Source organism: Micropterus salmoides, unplaced genomic scaffold (genome assembly GCF_014851395.1).
Source record: "Micropterus salmoides isolate LMB-PRFRI ecotype aquatic unplaced genomic scaffold, ASM1485139v1 Ms_hic_scaffold_4, whole genome shotgun sequence".
Taxonomy (NCBI): Eukaryota; Metazoa; Chordata; class Actinopteri; order Centrarchiformes; family Centrarchidae; genus Micropterus; species Micropterus salmoides.
In genome coordinates, this window is record NW_024043372.1 from 17982067 (window position 1) to 17998368 (window position 16302).

Genomic DNA, 16302 nt, shown 5'->3' on the forward strand with positions numbered 1-16302 from the left:
TGGATTCATTTCAATATTAAGTAATGCAGTATGATAATTAAATGTATTTCTGCATCAGTGAACACCTGAAAGGACTCACAGACTGCAGACAGTCACAGATTGTCTGTAATTAGATTCAGCTGTTTTCTCGCTCATACGTGGCCGTTAAATAAACAGAAAATATGAAACAGCCGATCGTTACATCACTCGCGTTGTAACGTTACGTTACCATGACAGCAGCGGGGCAGAAATTACTTTTAACATGAAGGCAATAAACATTGTAACAGACTACGTGTCCTCGTGATTCAACCTACCTGAATTGTGGTCAATTTGAATCCATAAGTGAATTCTTCTTGCCCCTGCTTCTCTTTGAAATGAAAGGGTAGATACATCCAGAGTTACTGCAGCATAAGAAGAGGCGTAATCAGATAAATAGGTGAAAACACCTGTGTGCGTACAGAGGGTCTCTTATACCCATCTGCATCTCGTATCAACATTAACTAAGGGGGCATTAACGTAAGACACTTATAAACCATCATCATTTTGCAGGTGTACAGTCACACAACTGTTCACTTTCACATCTATAAAAGAGCATCAAATTGTGGGATTGTTTGTAGGAAGTAGTCTACATGCCATGGACACATGGATTTTTGTTCCGTTTGTTCCTGTCTTTCAGCTAAAGTGAGCATACCAACATTTTTTTCTCAGATGATTTTTCTGTTTCTATTTGTAGTGTCTTGTAAGGTTTTTCAAACATGGATGAGTTAAACTCATCTCAGTACCCGGGATTTGAGGTCAACAGCAAACATGGCTTTATATTTACAGTATGCTAATAGCATCTACTATAATTAGTTTGTTTTTTTCTCCTCTCCTGCCTCTTTACCTCTCTGTCCTTCTCCCTGCCTCCTCTGTCCCTTATATCAGTCTACTGTTAGCGTGTTTCATGAAATACAGCCCATGTTTTGAAAGTCTACTCTGTGTGGGTTTTTATTTTTATCAATGATTGACATCTCAGAGTACATAGACCTCAACCCGATTCCTCCAACCTGCTGTGTCACCACTGGTGGCTCGTTGCCAGTTGGTGGTAGGGCCACTTTACTTTGTACTAATTTACTTAAGGTGTGCATTCATCACACAGTCAGCATTACACAATCACGTACACACTGTGGTAAATGCAGAGCACAGGTTTGAATGGAGGGATAATAAATTACTTCCACAAATAGAAAAAGAAGGTTTAACCATTTCACAACTTAGCATCAAATTACAGTTTGAGTTAAAAGAACATTTTCACTGCATTCACCATAAAAATTTAGATTACAATTATTCATTTGTCAAGCGTAATGCAGCTTTAATTAATTATTCATAACTTGAGCAATGGATAATCAGTCTGAGAAATAGTATAGTATAATATGTATACATTTACCTGACGCCTTTATCCAAAGCAACTTAAAATTGCTAGACATGTCAGAGGTCACATGCCTCTGGAGCAACTAGGGTTTAAGTGTCTTGCTCAGGGACACATTGGTAGATGGGTCACGGTGGGGAATTGAACCCGGGTCTCTTATTCTAAAGGCATGCGTCTTATCCATTGCGCCATCACCTCACCACCCCTGTATAATATGTATTGTTTTTTTACTGAAAGAAATAAAACCACGTTTTGAAATGTACGTAATAGTTTTTTAGGTTTTCGAATGAGCTGTGAAACCACAATTACCAATAAAAATACATATGTATTGTTAAAGAGAACAGTATTTTTGTAATTGCTTCATGAGACGCACCTCATAAAACTACAGGAGGAACTTTTGTTGTGTGTTGTTGCCAGTGGATTTTCTCTTTCACTGAGTAATGGTAATAACTGTGTGACTCATTTGTAGAAGTTGTAGAACAATCCAAAATCCAAATAGATATTATCTATATTCTATTTATTATCACATACGACTTGTCACATTAGTCAAGCTGGAAGCAGGGAATATGGGCATTTTTGCTCAATAAATGACTGAAACGGACAGTAGTCTATTATAACTGCCAATGAAATTTCTGCCGATCGATTAATCATGTAATTGTTGCAGCAAACTTTTGCGGCCCTTAGCTTTGGTGACTAGATCTCGATGCTGTCTCAAATTAAACATGTCAAATTTGCAAATGTGTCCAGAAATTAAAATGATTTTAATTTTAGCTTACTTTGAACCACCAGAATCCTTATTCTTGCTTACAGTATGTTTCTGTGTGTGCTCTTATATACTGTGTCTGCCTGCCTGCCAACCTTGTGTCCATGTGTGTCTGTTTGTGCGCTAAACTGTGTTTCTGTCTGTCCGTTTCCTTTTCCCAGCCATTCGTTTTGGCCGGATGCCCCAGGCGGAGAAGGAGAAACTGCTGGCTGAGTTCTCATCTGACATGGAGCACATACACCCGGAGGCAGCAGATCTGAGAGCTCTGTCCCGGCATCTGTACGAGGCCTATCTAAAAAACTTCCCCCTCACCAAGGCCAAGGCCAGGGCCATCCTCTCTGGGAAGACCGGAGATAACGCGGTAAGCAGCAGTGCCTTAGTTCTACTTTAAGGGGTGGGGGATGGGGATGGCATGTGCCTGCATAAGCCAAAAACCTATTATTGAATTTTCTACTGGATATCAGTACAGTATATTGTGTTTTGGTGAGACTTATTACAGGCACATCCACTGCATTAGCAGGTTAATTTTGTGATGAAGGCCAAGGAAACATCCTTCTTTGGTGATGATTGCATTTACATACAAAATATATCTGTTACAGATTACAATATATTCACTGTAAATTCAGTATGTAATAACACCTTTTATAATACGGCTGTTGGTTTATAAAGCACTCAATGGTTTAAGACCGAAATACATTTCTGATATACTGCCACGCTATGAACCATCCAGCCCTTTTAGAGTCAAAACTTAAGATGGAGAAGCAGCGTTCAGTTTTTTTGAACCATATATCTGGAACAAACTGCAGGTCTGCTGAAACAAGGTCTTTTATATCAAGGCTGAAGACTTTCCTTTTTGGTGTGACCTTTTCTCAAATCAAATTTGAGGATTTTGAATACTCTACCTTTTACTCTCCTGCTTTATCTCATTATTTTCTGTTTAGCTCTTTTTAATTGTAGTTGCTTTTCTGTATTATGTAAAGCAATTTCAATTGCTTTGTTGTTGAAATGTGCCATACAAATAAACGTGCCTTTTCTTTGCCACACACTGATCTGAGCTGCTGGACCAGTTGCGCCGTCCCTTTCAGCTTTTTCTCCACCGTAATTGAGATGTTCAGTTCAAATTTGACCTATATTTTATTTATGTTTTTTTTATGAATCCCACTCATCACAAGCAACCCAACCACCAACCAAACAACATGTACTATACATATATATTTAAACATAACCAGTCATGATGGTTTAAATCAGCACAACCTCATATTCTGCCAACACTAAAAGAAATGAAAAGGCCTTCTTTAGTAAAAAAAAATCTATGTATCTTCACCTACACATATACCACAGATTTTCTCTCATGTGGTGCCTTGAGTTTTAAATGAAACAAGCAGTCGCTCAGGGAAAAACGATGGTAAACAAGACAAGTTTGAAGTGAAGGCGTTTAGAAGCTTTGCACTTTAAAGTGGTTCAAACTCTTCCACTCACTGCATGTTTTAACTTTTTTTTTTTCCGCCAGCATTGTCTTCATGCTTCCATGCTCAGTTTAGTTCAGATGAGGTCTTTTCAGAGTTTTATTGCTGCTCTAACAGGAAAAGTGGACTGACTGGTTTCTACATGTCTTGGCTGTTAGAAAACCTCTCAGGTTACAGTGGTCAAACTTTGCAACACGATAACGTGGCTTCTCAGCACTCTGATGTACAGTAATGGCTTCAACATTCCTACTCAAAACTAATTTATAAAGACATTTGGTAATATATACAAGGGGGCTGTTGGCCAAAACCCTGAAAATGTAAGATATCATCTTATTCTGTGTTTTTGTACTTGAGTTTGAGATATTGAATCTCAGAATTCAAAAGAGACTTACTTAGGAAATCCACATCAACTGAATTACAAGTGGCAGACAAAAGAAAACCATTGTGAATATTTTATAATGATCCACAGTGCATTATAAATAGGTTATATATATATATATATATAACCTACTTATAGTATCAATTCTGCAAGATGGGTCCAAAACATGCCCCATTGGCATTTTTATGGACTATTAGAGCGGGTTGGCCGGTAATCGGAAGGTCGGCGGTTCAATCCCGGCTCCCCCAGGCTGCATGTCGAAGTGTCCTTGGCCAAGATACTGAACCCCGAATTGCCCCTGGCTGTTCCGCCAGTGTATGAATGTGTGTGAATGATAGTTTCTGTTTGAGCACTTGGGCTCACTGTATAAATGTGAGTGAATGGTGAATGCAGATGTAGTGTAAAAGCGCTTTGAATGGTCGAAAAGACTAGAAAGGCGCTATACAAATACGGAGCATTTACATTTATTTACCAACGCATTCAATATAGTTTTTATCTATTCATATATAAGACAAATCATCTTCCTTTGCAGATATTTTCAATATGTTGTGATAACTTATTCTGAAAGTTAAATGTTGTCAAGTAAACCTATTAAGTAAATTGTCATTAGGTAAAGCTAGTGAATTAGTGCAGATTTCCCAAATCAGTAGCTTTTAATATATTTTTAGACCCAAGCACATGGATAAGGCACTTAAAACATACTTAAATTTAATTAAATTATAGTGTTTATTTGAATAGTGTTCACTGAATAATGAAAATGAGGATGTACATGAATCTAAATGCACCAATTACAGTGCTTGCCCTTAACAGTAATTATTATTATTAGTAGAAGTATTGGCTCTGTAACTGAGGATCAAATGTACAAGTAGCATTTTTTTCCTTTCCTGCTGCTTCTCTCTCTCTGTACAGTCAGATAAGTTCAAGGCTGCGTCACATCTCTTTTGTCTGATTGTTATGACTGTTCATCACAGCGATAGCAGCCAAATGGCACTGAATCCACTGAAACCACAGCAAACCTCCTGAAACACAATGGGAGTCAATGGTTTTATCTTTTGTAGAATATTTACATTTTTTAACATGTGGGGCTTTTATATGAGTTGATGTACAATCAGCGTTTAACTGCACCAGCACTCCAGACACAGCATCAGAGGTGAAGGAAGAAGATAGTTTTTACAATTCTTATCCTCAATAATTACACATTTTGTTTGACAGAGAACACTTACTTTTGTACAATGAATTAGACATTGGAACTGGATAACTGTGATGTTTCTGTGGAAACAGAATAGACAGACATGGCAAGTTTCACTCAATAATTTCTTATAGCATTGATGCATTTTTAAACAAGGAAAACTTAAAAGCATAAAGACATACCATAAAGATTGGATTCGTTTTATTTTTGTCATGCCTATAACTTTTGCTGAAAGGCAACCATAAGCAGTTTCTGAATAATGGCAAATGGTAAAATCCACTGAAACAGTAGCACAAGCAGAAAAGGTTTACAAAGTCAGCAAAGTGACTCATTCTGTTATCCAGAAACATCTATCTAAAGTTAGCTAACTTTAGCCAGCTTAGACTGCTGTTCACCAAGTAAGTCTGTCAACAGCAAACCCCTTGAGTGTATTGAACGGAGCAAGCGTGCATTTTTAATGCTAATGAATTCAACTTCACTTATAAGGGATTGAATGTGCTATTTCTTCTTTAATTTTAAATTATTTTATTCCAATGCTGGCAGACCTGAACTTCCATACAAACGCTGCACATTCTATGGAATTCCAAAAAATGACACTGTTCACCAGCCACAGACTTTAATTCAATTCAATTCACATAAGAAATGATTATTCATTTCATAAAGTTTTTTGAGAATTGCTTGCTGTAATTTCCTATAGGATGTCTCATTATTCATTTTACTGCTATGAAAATGGAAGATAATAGGTGTATGAATGCTACTATTCATCATTCAGGCCTGTGCATGTCCATGCCAGTGTTTTTAAAAAGTAAGCGGAACTTTAACTCAGTTAAGCTTAATTTACCTGAAAAGTGTTTTTATCTGCCCCAACCTGCAGCTAAGATTTGTTTACTTTGCCCATCAGACATGAAATGAGATGTGCGGTGTTTGCTTTTGCAGGTCTGATGAATGAGCCATGACCAAAGTGCATACGTGGTATATGTGATTACAGCTATAGCTCACATGTCCTCAGAAAACCTACAAGGAGCTGATGCTGTTTTTTTCTTCCGCTTCCTCCCCCTTTTTCTATCTGCTTTTTCTTATTCCCACAAATCCATATTCTTCCATATTCTTTCATTTCTCCCTCCAGCCTTTTGTCATCCATGATATGAAGTCTCTAATGGAAGGGGAGCAGTTCATTAATTGCAGGCAGATGCCCATCCAGGAGCACCAGCAGCAGACATCCGCCCTAACGGTCGAACATGGAGGTTAGAAGTATAAAATACCGTTCTTGTCATGATGTGAGGATGTTATCAAGTCTGTTTTTCTATTGTTTTCTTTTCTTCTATCAATATAACCTCATAATAAAACTGAACTGCCATTTTCATTTAATTCAATATTTAAATCCCTGAAATATATTAGAGATGGGCAGTGATGAAAGGTCTAAAGCCAGGGTCAATAATGTGTGTGTGTGCACAGAATTGATTTGATGTAGCCCCAATAAGATGTGTATGTATTTTTTTTTAATCAGGCCTTTGCACATCCTGCTCGTTGTCATTTCCCAATTCCATGGTCCTGGGCTAGTTTTCCTTCTACTCCTGTAATTGAACTGCCTCATTAGAGAATATGTTTTTTTTCCTATGCACACCTCATCCGATTTCATGTCTCACAGGAGCCCACCCGGGGTCAGAGTGTGGCGTTTTGAACGCTGTGGAGCTGCGTTTCTTTCACAGCTGTCAATCACGTTCGGCTGAAGCAGTGAGAGAAGTGACAGAGTTTGCCAAGAGTATCCCAGGATTCATCGATCTGGATCTCAATGATCAGGTGAGAGGCACGAATACTGCTGCTCATCCTTTCTGTCACTCACATCATTCACACCAGTCGGTTGTCAAGGATTACAACGTTGACTGATGACCGTGTATAGAGGTATTTTATGAGTGTAAAAACATCTCTTACTAACAATTATTCCTGAAGATCTTATTAGCCTCAGCTCAACCTCTTTCCCTTTTCACAGGTAACTTTGCTGAAGTACGGCGTGATCGAGGTCTTAATCATCATGATGTCACCCCTGATGAACAAAGACGGAACCCTCATCTCCTATGGACAGATCTTCATGACGCGGGAGTTCCTCAAGAGTCTCAGGAAACCCTTCTGTCAAATGATGGAACCAAAGTTTGAGTTCTCAGTCAAGTTCAACACGCTTGAGCTGGACGACAGCGACATGGCGCTGTTCCTGGCTGTCATTATCCTCAGCGGGGGTGAGTGGGTTTTTTTAGTGTAGCGTATTTTGTAGATGTCAAATCATAGTAGCCTAGGAAGAGTCTTAGTAGTATTAAAAGAATAATTCAATACAACTCTTGTGACTGTCCATTAATATAAAGCTGCAGCCAGGAGTAAGCTTAGGTTAGCATAACGACTGGACACGTGGAGCAGGGCTGGACTGGGACAAAAAATCGGCATAGGCATTTTTGGCCGAGGCAGCCCACCAAAATCGGTCGGACACCCCTCACAAATACACCATCGATCCATTTAGTGGGTCAGATTAGGGGTGTGATTAAACACTCAGACATTAGATTTGCACAAGTTTGGTTTCCATAACTACAAGACAAGAATATATTTTAATAGACCTGCTATTTGGAAAAAAATATGTATAGATTAAGTTTTTGATTGGGGGGTCTGGGGTTCCTCCCCCAGAAGATTTTTAGCATTAAACACTTAATTTCATGCATTCTGGAGACATTTTCTGCACCAATTTATGTGGAAAAGCCTTAATTTTTATAAAGGGAAGCACAAAATTCAGGTGGCAGATGACAATTAACAATATACAAATATAATAAAATATAATGCAGTAGCTTATTATTATTTTTTGCTTAAGTTACTTTTTTTGGACCACAAGAGGTTTCTTCTATATTTACAAATAAACCTTTCTCATAGCATTTTTATTTGTTAATTAAAATTTCTTGGTGCAAGCCATTTTTTAGAACATTTTTAACAAATGCTTTCAAAAAGTGGTGGCTACATGTCCCCAACATGTTCCTAATGTAAATGACCCTCCCTGCTCCCTCCCTACAGGCTGAGCTACTCGATGCTTACCGCTTCACCTCCACGCTCCTCCTGCTCTCTTTCTCACTCGGCCCTGTCACTTTGTCCATCTGCTTCGCTAACACCTCCTCCTCTGCCTGGCAGTGGCCACCACAGCTCTTTTACTCCTTCACGTGCCTGTGCCTGCACTAGGCAGGGTACTGCAGCTGATATTGAAGCTACTGCAGCCCCTTAGCAAATATATGTGTTATTTTCGCGCATCTTTGCCCCGCAACTTAAGAAAAAGAGAGCAGAGGGGGTTAGTAAGAATAAACAAATGAGATGCGTGTAATGTTATCTAAAGTGTTAGTGAGCTTTAAGACTTGTTTGTGAAGTTTTTTCTAGTGCCTGTGCTAAGCTAAGCTAAACGTCTTCAGCTTCATATTGAATGGACAAATGTGAGATGTCAGTCTGTTCCTCTTGACAACAAAGCAAATAAGCATATTTCTTTGCTAAATTTTTACCAGCTTATAGTGCAGAATGGTAAATGTGTATCTATAAACAAGTTACTTTAAGCACTCAACATTTTTACATTTGTTTCATGAACTTCATGATATTTTGGTATCAGAACAATTTAGTTAACTATGAATATCTGTGGGGCTGTGGCTCGGGAGGTAGAGCTGGTTGCCCACTAAAACCCAAACTATGTCATTTAATATTGCTGGTTAGCATGTGGCTACTTGATAAAAGTCTGGCCTTGAACCTGATGAGTATGAAAATTAGACAAATATGTCAATTATTAACTGACTAAGATTATAGCTTGAAGTGAAGATAAGAAGGCTTTTGTAAATGGCAATCATACAGCTAGGTCCAGTAATAAGGACAGCTAATTTAAAGGATTTTCAGCCAAGAATGCTGACCTAAAAGATAATTCATGTGTGGTTGTTATCACCCCTCAATCCCATTTACAATTTGAAAATGTAGATCACCTTCCTTCTATGTCTGTATATTTTTCTTTCCTTATGGACCCGTACTTCTTTTTTAATTTTTCGTGGATGCCCTCACCAGAAATGTCAGTGATTGATCCTCTCTGTGACCTGTCTAGACCGTCCAGGCCTGCTGAATGTGAAGCCCATCGAGCAGCTTCAGGAGACGGTGCTACATTCGCTGGAGCTGCAGCTGAAGCTAAACCACCCAGACTCTCTGCAACTGTTCGCCAAGGTGCTCCAGAAAATGACCGACCTGCGTCAGATCGTCACTGACCACGTCCACCTCATCCAGCTGCTGAAAAAGACGGAGGTGGACATGTGCTTACATCCACTGCTGCAGGAGATCATGAAGGACTTATATTAGAATTAAACAGGAGAAAAGGACACAGAGAGAAAAGTGGGAAGACAGATCAAAGAGAGAATAAAGAGATTTTATTTTTGAAATCATGTCATGTGAAATTAGATGAAAAAGCACTTTGTGCTGCTGGCGTGTTAAAAGGGAGGTAGCCAGACAGGCTGACTGATAATGAGAAAGAGATGAGGAAGAACAGGAAAAGTGAAATCAAGGAAAGAAAAAATCTGTGTTAGATCTTGTCTAGACAGCAGCATGTGAATAACTTGCGGTGCACAGTCATTTAGCCACTGCTGAACCTAAACATTTTGTGAATGAGTAGGCTGCCAACTTAACTACGAAACTACCAACTATTGCACCAATCATGAGTCGTGTCCATGACTAACCGAAAGAGTGGGGACTTTCTTATTGCCAAGCTGAAACTTAAAATTTGTGAGTGCCCAACACAGCCTTCTTCAAGTGCCATAAGGAGAAATGCACCACTGTGAATATTTTACAACGTGTCACACAGCACAGTATGTGTTACATTACAACTGTCATAGGCAGCAGCAGTGTGTACGTGCTTCAGTACCTCTGTGAACACACACAGATGCATGAATGCTCACAAGCTCGCGCACAAGCACACACAAAACAATGATCAGAATGAATAGTCATTTTCTGTTTTGGCAGGGTTAAGGTGCTATCTCTCTTTCATCAGTTTTATCCAAAGACAGAAATCTGATTATTGCCTGTAACATATTTTAGTGTCAGTCACCTGTAGAAACTGTGAGAAAGTGTGAAGCCAACAAAATGTCATTATGATGTCACTTCTTTGTTGAAAAATGAAACAGTATACGCCATATTGTGCCTTTTAAGACTAGGTTTTTTTGTGTGGAATGAATGACATTTAAATAACATTAGATATATTACACATGTATAATGTATAATATATATTCATTTATATTATTTTTGTATGGATAAAATTGACTGTCAAACATAATTGGCTTTTCAGCCGTAGTTGTTTTGTTTCAAATTCTTACAAAGTGGTTTTACTATGAAATTATTTTGTATATGTGCAAAGGGTCTACTGTGTCTGATCAATGAGATGTTGGGTTTGGCAGGGGAAGGGGGGGGGGTTGTAAATAAAATATTTTCTAACTTTTTATTTGAAATCTGCCTCTTACTTGAAGTCATACAAGTGCATTTGCACGTGGACCGTCAACAACCATTTCCAAATGCTGTCGTCTTTGAAAGCATTCCAGTCGCCCAAACTCTTGGAAATCTGTTTTGCAGTCATTACATCAGCTGTCCTCAGTGTCTCTTACCAAACACACACACACCCTGTTGGAACGATTGCAACATCTGAACTCTGCTGAACTGTGCCAGAAGACCAAGGTCTGTGGATACAGATTTGATCAGCAAGCTGGGAGGTGGTTTTATTTATTTTTAAGTTAAATGTTTTTTGGACATGTTGCTTCTTTTTTTTTTAAGTGCCCCCTTTTTTTAACCCAATCAATTTACAGAGAGACCTGCGGAAAAAATAGGATAGAAAGGGGAAAGCATGCAACAACGTCAGAGTCAGTCTCACTTTTTAACCTACTGAGACCTCAGGTCTCGCACGAGTTCATTTACACAAAGCTTTTCTGTTGTGTGACTTTTTTGGCAAGTTAAAAAATATGCGGTACATGACTGCACGTTTTTTTTCCATTACTCACAGTAGATGGTTCCATTCATATTAAGAGATTTACATTTAGTAAAATCCACCATTGGGATCAAGCCCAAATGTTTGTTGAAATTACATATTAGTCAGGAGAAGCCACTGGACCTATTAAGCACATTAAAACACCTTTATATTACCTTATATACGATACACTGTAAAGATGTATTATATCTATCAGTACAATTCAATGTTTGCCCATGAGAGGATTTTTCTTCTTAACCCACAATGCTTGAATTGGGTTTTTTTTCTGATAATGTATCAATCAAAAATATCAGGAGATCTGTCTATTAACAGGTGAAAACAGTATATGCATATACATTAGAAAAGTTATATTAGAACATGTCGATGATCCCTTGCTTCTTTATGTAATAATTCTTTTTTCAAATATATTTGATGGACATTGGTCTTCATTTTGTTCTTTCTCACTCTACATGGAACCTCAGGAAACGACTGCTTTTGGTTGTGAAACATCATAAGAAATACAATTCTTACTTTAGGAAATATGTAGTTCCATAACTTCTTAGTGTTGACTCTAAACTGGTAACACACACAGAACTGCCTCTCAAACTTGATTGTGCGATGGGATCCATTCTTCCTCTTTGGCAATGCCCTCAAACTCACTGTCCAACCAATAAGCAGGAAAAGACACTAGCAAATCAGGATCCTTGGGCCCATAGTTACCATAGATACAGCTGTGTTTCCAGCTGATCAGGAAGCCTTAGGAATCAGGTTATTCTAAGTGGCGTTACTTTCAAACAGAGGATGAATAGAGGTACTGCAGTAATGTACAGTATGAGAATAATAATGTTTGTTAAACATTTTAAAATGCAGTTAGGTGTTTCAGCTTCTACCGTCAACGCTTGTGTGCATTCTACTAGGACCCCCAAATAAAAGTATGAACCCAAACATGACCATAATATGGTCACTTTAAGCTGACGTGGTGAACTTGTTAGAAAACAGCCCATGCATCCTGCACACAGGGAGCAACAGTAGCATTCATTTGAAGTTGTGTTTCTTGCTAGCTGGTGAATTCAAACCAATGTCCACTCTCTTTTAGCTCAGTTTTTGAGCTTTAACTGCTGGATGCTCCACTATGCTCACCAACTAGTCTCTAACTAATTGTGTCTGACTGACTGGTGATGAGCTGCCTGCTGTGACCTAAAATCACACTATGAACCAAAACAGTAAACTTGTGGAAAAGGTTACCAAAAAGCTGAATTGATTGAATTGAGCTGAAAGACGCTAAAACACTTAAGGAGAACTGTAGAATCATGAGCTAATCCTTTGTGGGGGCCTTCACTTCCTCTCCTCATTCAATTCATCATAAACATGTCATCTGATATTGCAACATGTAAAAATTAAACTGTAGACTGTAAACTGAAATGGGAGTGTGTAAGAGTCAAAAATACTTTAGGTTGCCTCACGGGCAACGAGGAAGTGTTATGGGTCTCTCTCTGTCTTTCTCTTTCTTTGTGTGTCTGTTGGGATCTTCTTCTTGGGTTCCCAGGATAAAGAAAATTAATGGGAACAATAAGGTCTGATCAGGAGTAAGAGGAATATGAGTGAGCTGTCAAAAAGAGAAAAGATGAGACACGGAGACAGCCGGGCCGTGAGAATGTAGCAGAGTAAAGCAGAAGTTTGGCCCCTAAAAATAAGCTTTTGAATTGGCAGATGATGGTGGTGGGGGGTTTCTGGCTCTGACCCGGATGATCCTCTTGGATGGTTGATGATGATGGTAATTAAATGTGTTCTTTATGTCGAGTCAGCATATCCTCACTTTGTTAAGGCCAGTCTCTGCTGACCAAATCCTGCCAAGATTCCTGAGCTAAACTGCCAACTAATTTTCAGAAAGTATATTTCTGCTGTTGTCCATCCACACAGAGCCAAGTCCAAAGATAGCGACTGTGATTTACACAAGGAAGTTTTGTTTTTGTTTGAGCTCCTTCAGAAACAGCAGCTTCGCTTTAAATTCTTTTGTTTTAGTATCAGAAAGGAATTTTACTCCTACCACTGTTTGATACCTGATATATATGTGTGTGTGTGTGTGTGGTGTCCTTGTGCAATCATTGTTTCTGAAGTGATACACCTGCCACTGTAAGATGAATATAGCTCTGGAGAAACAGTTTTGTTTAATCTGGTGTTTAAATAGAAAACCCCTGTGGAATTTATATCAAGGCACTTTATGTTCTTGTGAGCTGCGTAGGAAAACATTTAAGGCTTCCAACAGAAGCAAGCATGTAGATACGCGGTTTAAAAAGTTGTAAAAAGAGAGTAGGTATTTTGTTCTTAATATAAAATAATTCTTACAATTATATATTATGATAAAACTGTTAGGATGTGTCCTAGTAGTTAAGCAGCACACCATATGACTGCAACATCCCTGGTTTCCATATCCAATAAAGCAAAAATGACTACAGTTAGTGTAGCATGATGCTCCAGATTTTTCAGTTCTTCTTTCTTACTCTAATCCTATAATAGTTATAGAGCCTGTAGTATGAAGTCAGCTTTCATAAATGTGTAGGCTACAGGAAGTGTAGCTCTATTCGTGGCTTGCAACAATTCACCACATTTTAGACACCTCTTCTTTAAGAACAGAATCAGAACTATACTTAAAGATTTTAAATTGACAGTGCCAGTTCACTTGGTTGGATGCATGGGTGATTTAATATTGGCAAACATGAAAACAACTAATACTCTTGACATGAAAGTAAACGTAAATATGACAAACATGTTCTGTGTTTTTCCGCCCACCAACACTTTTCAGACACTGTGTGGCTTCGGCGTTAACTGGCAGTGCTTAAACCACATCACATCACCTTTGTTAGGTAATTTCTCTTGCAAGTGATTCACTCATTTGCTTTCTCTTTAATACTATTAATTGGCACTTGAGTGGAAAGTTAGTGTAATGTGATGAAATGTGACCTGGCTTAAGCTTTTCTGTTACATGACTCAAATGAGGACAGTGCTGATCAACATACTGTACATCATTCCTGTTTCCTGAGTGTTATAATTTACATTTTTAGTCTCTCAGTATTTCTTACTGTTTGCTGTGTAAAGACATTTTGCCTGAAAGAGACCTTTTCTTGATATGAAGTCAAAAGGACATAAATAACACAGAAAGAGAAGGAAATAAGCAAAGATCTTATGATGAGATCCAAACCCCACACAATTTAAATCACAAACAAAAGTGAAAATACATTTAAAAAAAAGATCTTTCATTTTACAGGAATAAGCTTGACATTTTAGGAAATACTCTTATTTGCTTTTTTGTGAAGATTTTCATGAGAACATCAAGCCACTGACCAAAGACTGGAAACGTGAATGTGCTGGTGGGCTGATTTTTTAAATTGTTTAATCTGTACAAAAACCATTTGGACTGTGGACTGTGTATTTTGGTTCTCATCTTCAGATATTTGCGTTTCCCTAGTGCTTCATATCAAGAAAATGTCTCTTTCAGACAAAATGCTTTCACAAACTTTTCACAGTGTAGTCCCTGGTTAGGAGTGTCACTGAAAATATGATAAATACATTGAGAGGCTGTCAATCCTTTCACTTCACCAAAACAAATTAGGAATGATGTACAGTACATTCACCAGCAGTGCCTTCATTTGAGTCACATAACAGAACAACTTAAACCAGGTCACATCAAATCGCACTAACTTTCCACTCAAGTGCCAATTAATGGCGTTAAAGAGCAACTGAATCACTCAGGAAAAATTCACCTGATTGAGGTGATGTGATGTGTAAGCCTTGACAGTTAAAGCTGAAGCCACACAGAAAAAATGTTCAAAATGTTGGTAGGCGGAAAAACACTGTGATGTTTCACATCACAATCAATCACGAGAACATTTCTACACTGTACAGAACAGTTTGTTATTTTTAAACTTACTTTCACATCAAGAGTACTGGCCGTTGGCCAATATCAAATCCCCCACATGTCCCACCCAGTCAACTGGCACTGTCAAATATCTCAGTTGAACAAAGTCCTTTCAAAATATGTGTACTCAAATATGTGTGTCAAGTGTACTTAAAGAACAGGCGTCTAAAATGTGGTGTTTACCAAACGCTGTCTGCACAACAGTGTCACTATCTCATCAAGTGTCATCATGATTTTTTTTTTTTAGCTAACTCATCTCCAACTGGTAAATGCCAGCCTTTCTGTCTCACTGTGAAGGAGTCTTTCAATGTTGACTTTTTTAGGAGGCATGACAGAGCTTAAAACCCTTTCTCACAGAGTATCTGCAGAAATAGAAATGAGCTAATATTTGAAAAGAAAGGCTAAAACTTTCTAGAGGGAGAGCCTGGCAGTAGCTGACAAGACCGGTAAAAGTTGGCCCCTCTGAAGTTGTACCATCTTCTCCACGACAAAAATTCAAGGAGGGCAGTTTGTCTTGTTATCATCAGCAGCAACGCTCTTCTATATGGCTATAATGAAACTGAGGCCCTAGAGTAGTTCAGACTGACCCGGGTCGCCTTTAGTCTAGTTTTACCCAAGCAGCACATCCAAACAGAGGATTGCAGCGTGCCAATGATCAGTAATAGACTGACTGATAGATAGACTGTTTGATTGACGCCCGTTGTATTGTAAAGTAGTTAAATATCTCCCTCTGCAGGCTGGAAACAACTGCTGAACCTCACTGCAGGGAAACTTTCCTCTGCTAGAGCCAAAACCAAACCAAACCAAACTGTGTTACGCTGCAGTGACCTGACCACACATCCTCTCTACAGTTGCTGATTCAGATTGGAAAAAAATCAACTGATAATAATACAGTAGATCAGCCTTGTAGTGTGATGATGACTCAGGAATGAGTTGATCATTTGACAGCAGAGGTTCGGGTCGAAGATGGATAGTCCAGAATTTCTATGCATCTGTCTAATTATTACAGATTGTTCATAAACACACATCGACTTGGAGGAGCTGCAGCACTTCAGCAGCTGGTGTATTGTTTCAGCTGGTTGAGCTAAGGAGGGAGAGGAACAATAGAGGCCAATAACAATAATGTAGCTGTCAGGACTGTGAGGGAGGCAAGGTCAGTGAGGTGATACAGTAAACAGGACAGCCCAATTCCTTCCCATGGCCTCCC

The 16302-nt window shown here is 38.6% G+C and overlaps 1 protein-coding gene across 5 annotated transcripts in view; it reads left to right on the forward strand.

Moving 5' to 3' along the window:
* Nucleotides 1–10422, forward strand: part of pparg (peroxisome proliferator-activated receptor gamma) — a 34209-nt gene extending 23787 nt beyond the window's left edge. For 4 of the 5 annotated variants that reach the window (XM_038695878.1, XM_038695877.1, XM_038695876.1 and 1 more), the window contains exons 5-9: nucleotides 2309–2508; nucleotides 6308–6425; nucleotides 6830–6981; nucleotides 7172–7415; nucleotides 9284–9531. In XM_038695878.1, the coding sequence (XP_038551806.1) occupies nucleotides 2309–2508; nucleotides 6308–6425; nucleotides 6830–6981; nucleotides 7172–7415; nucleotides 9284–9531 (962 nt within the window). Of the gene's footprint in view, nucleotides 1–2308; nucleotides 2509–6307; nucleotides 6426–6829; nucleotides 6982–7171; nucleotides 7416–9283 lie in introns of all 5 variants that reach the window. The other variant, XM_038695875.1, reaches the window with a different exon arrangement.
* The last annotated feature ends 5880 nt before the right edge of the window (nucleotides 10423–16302 follow it).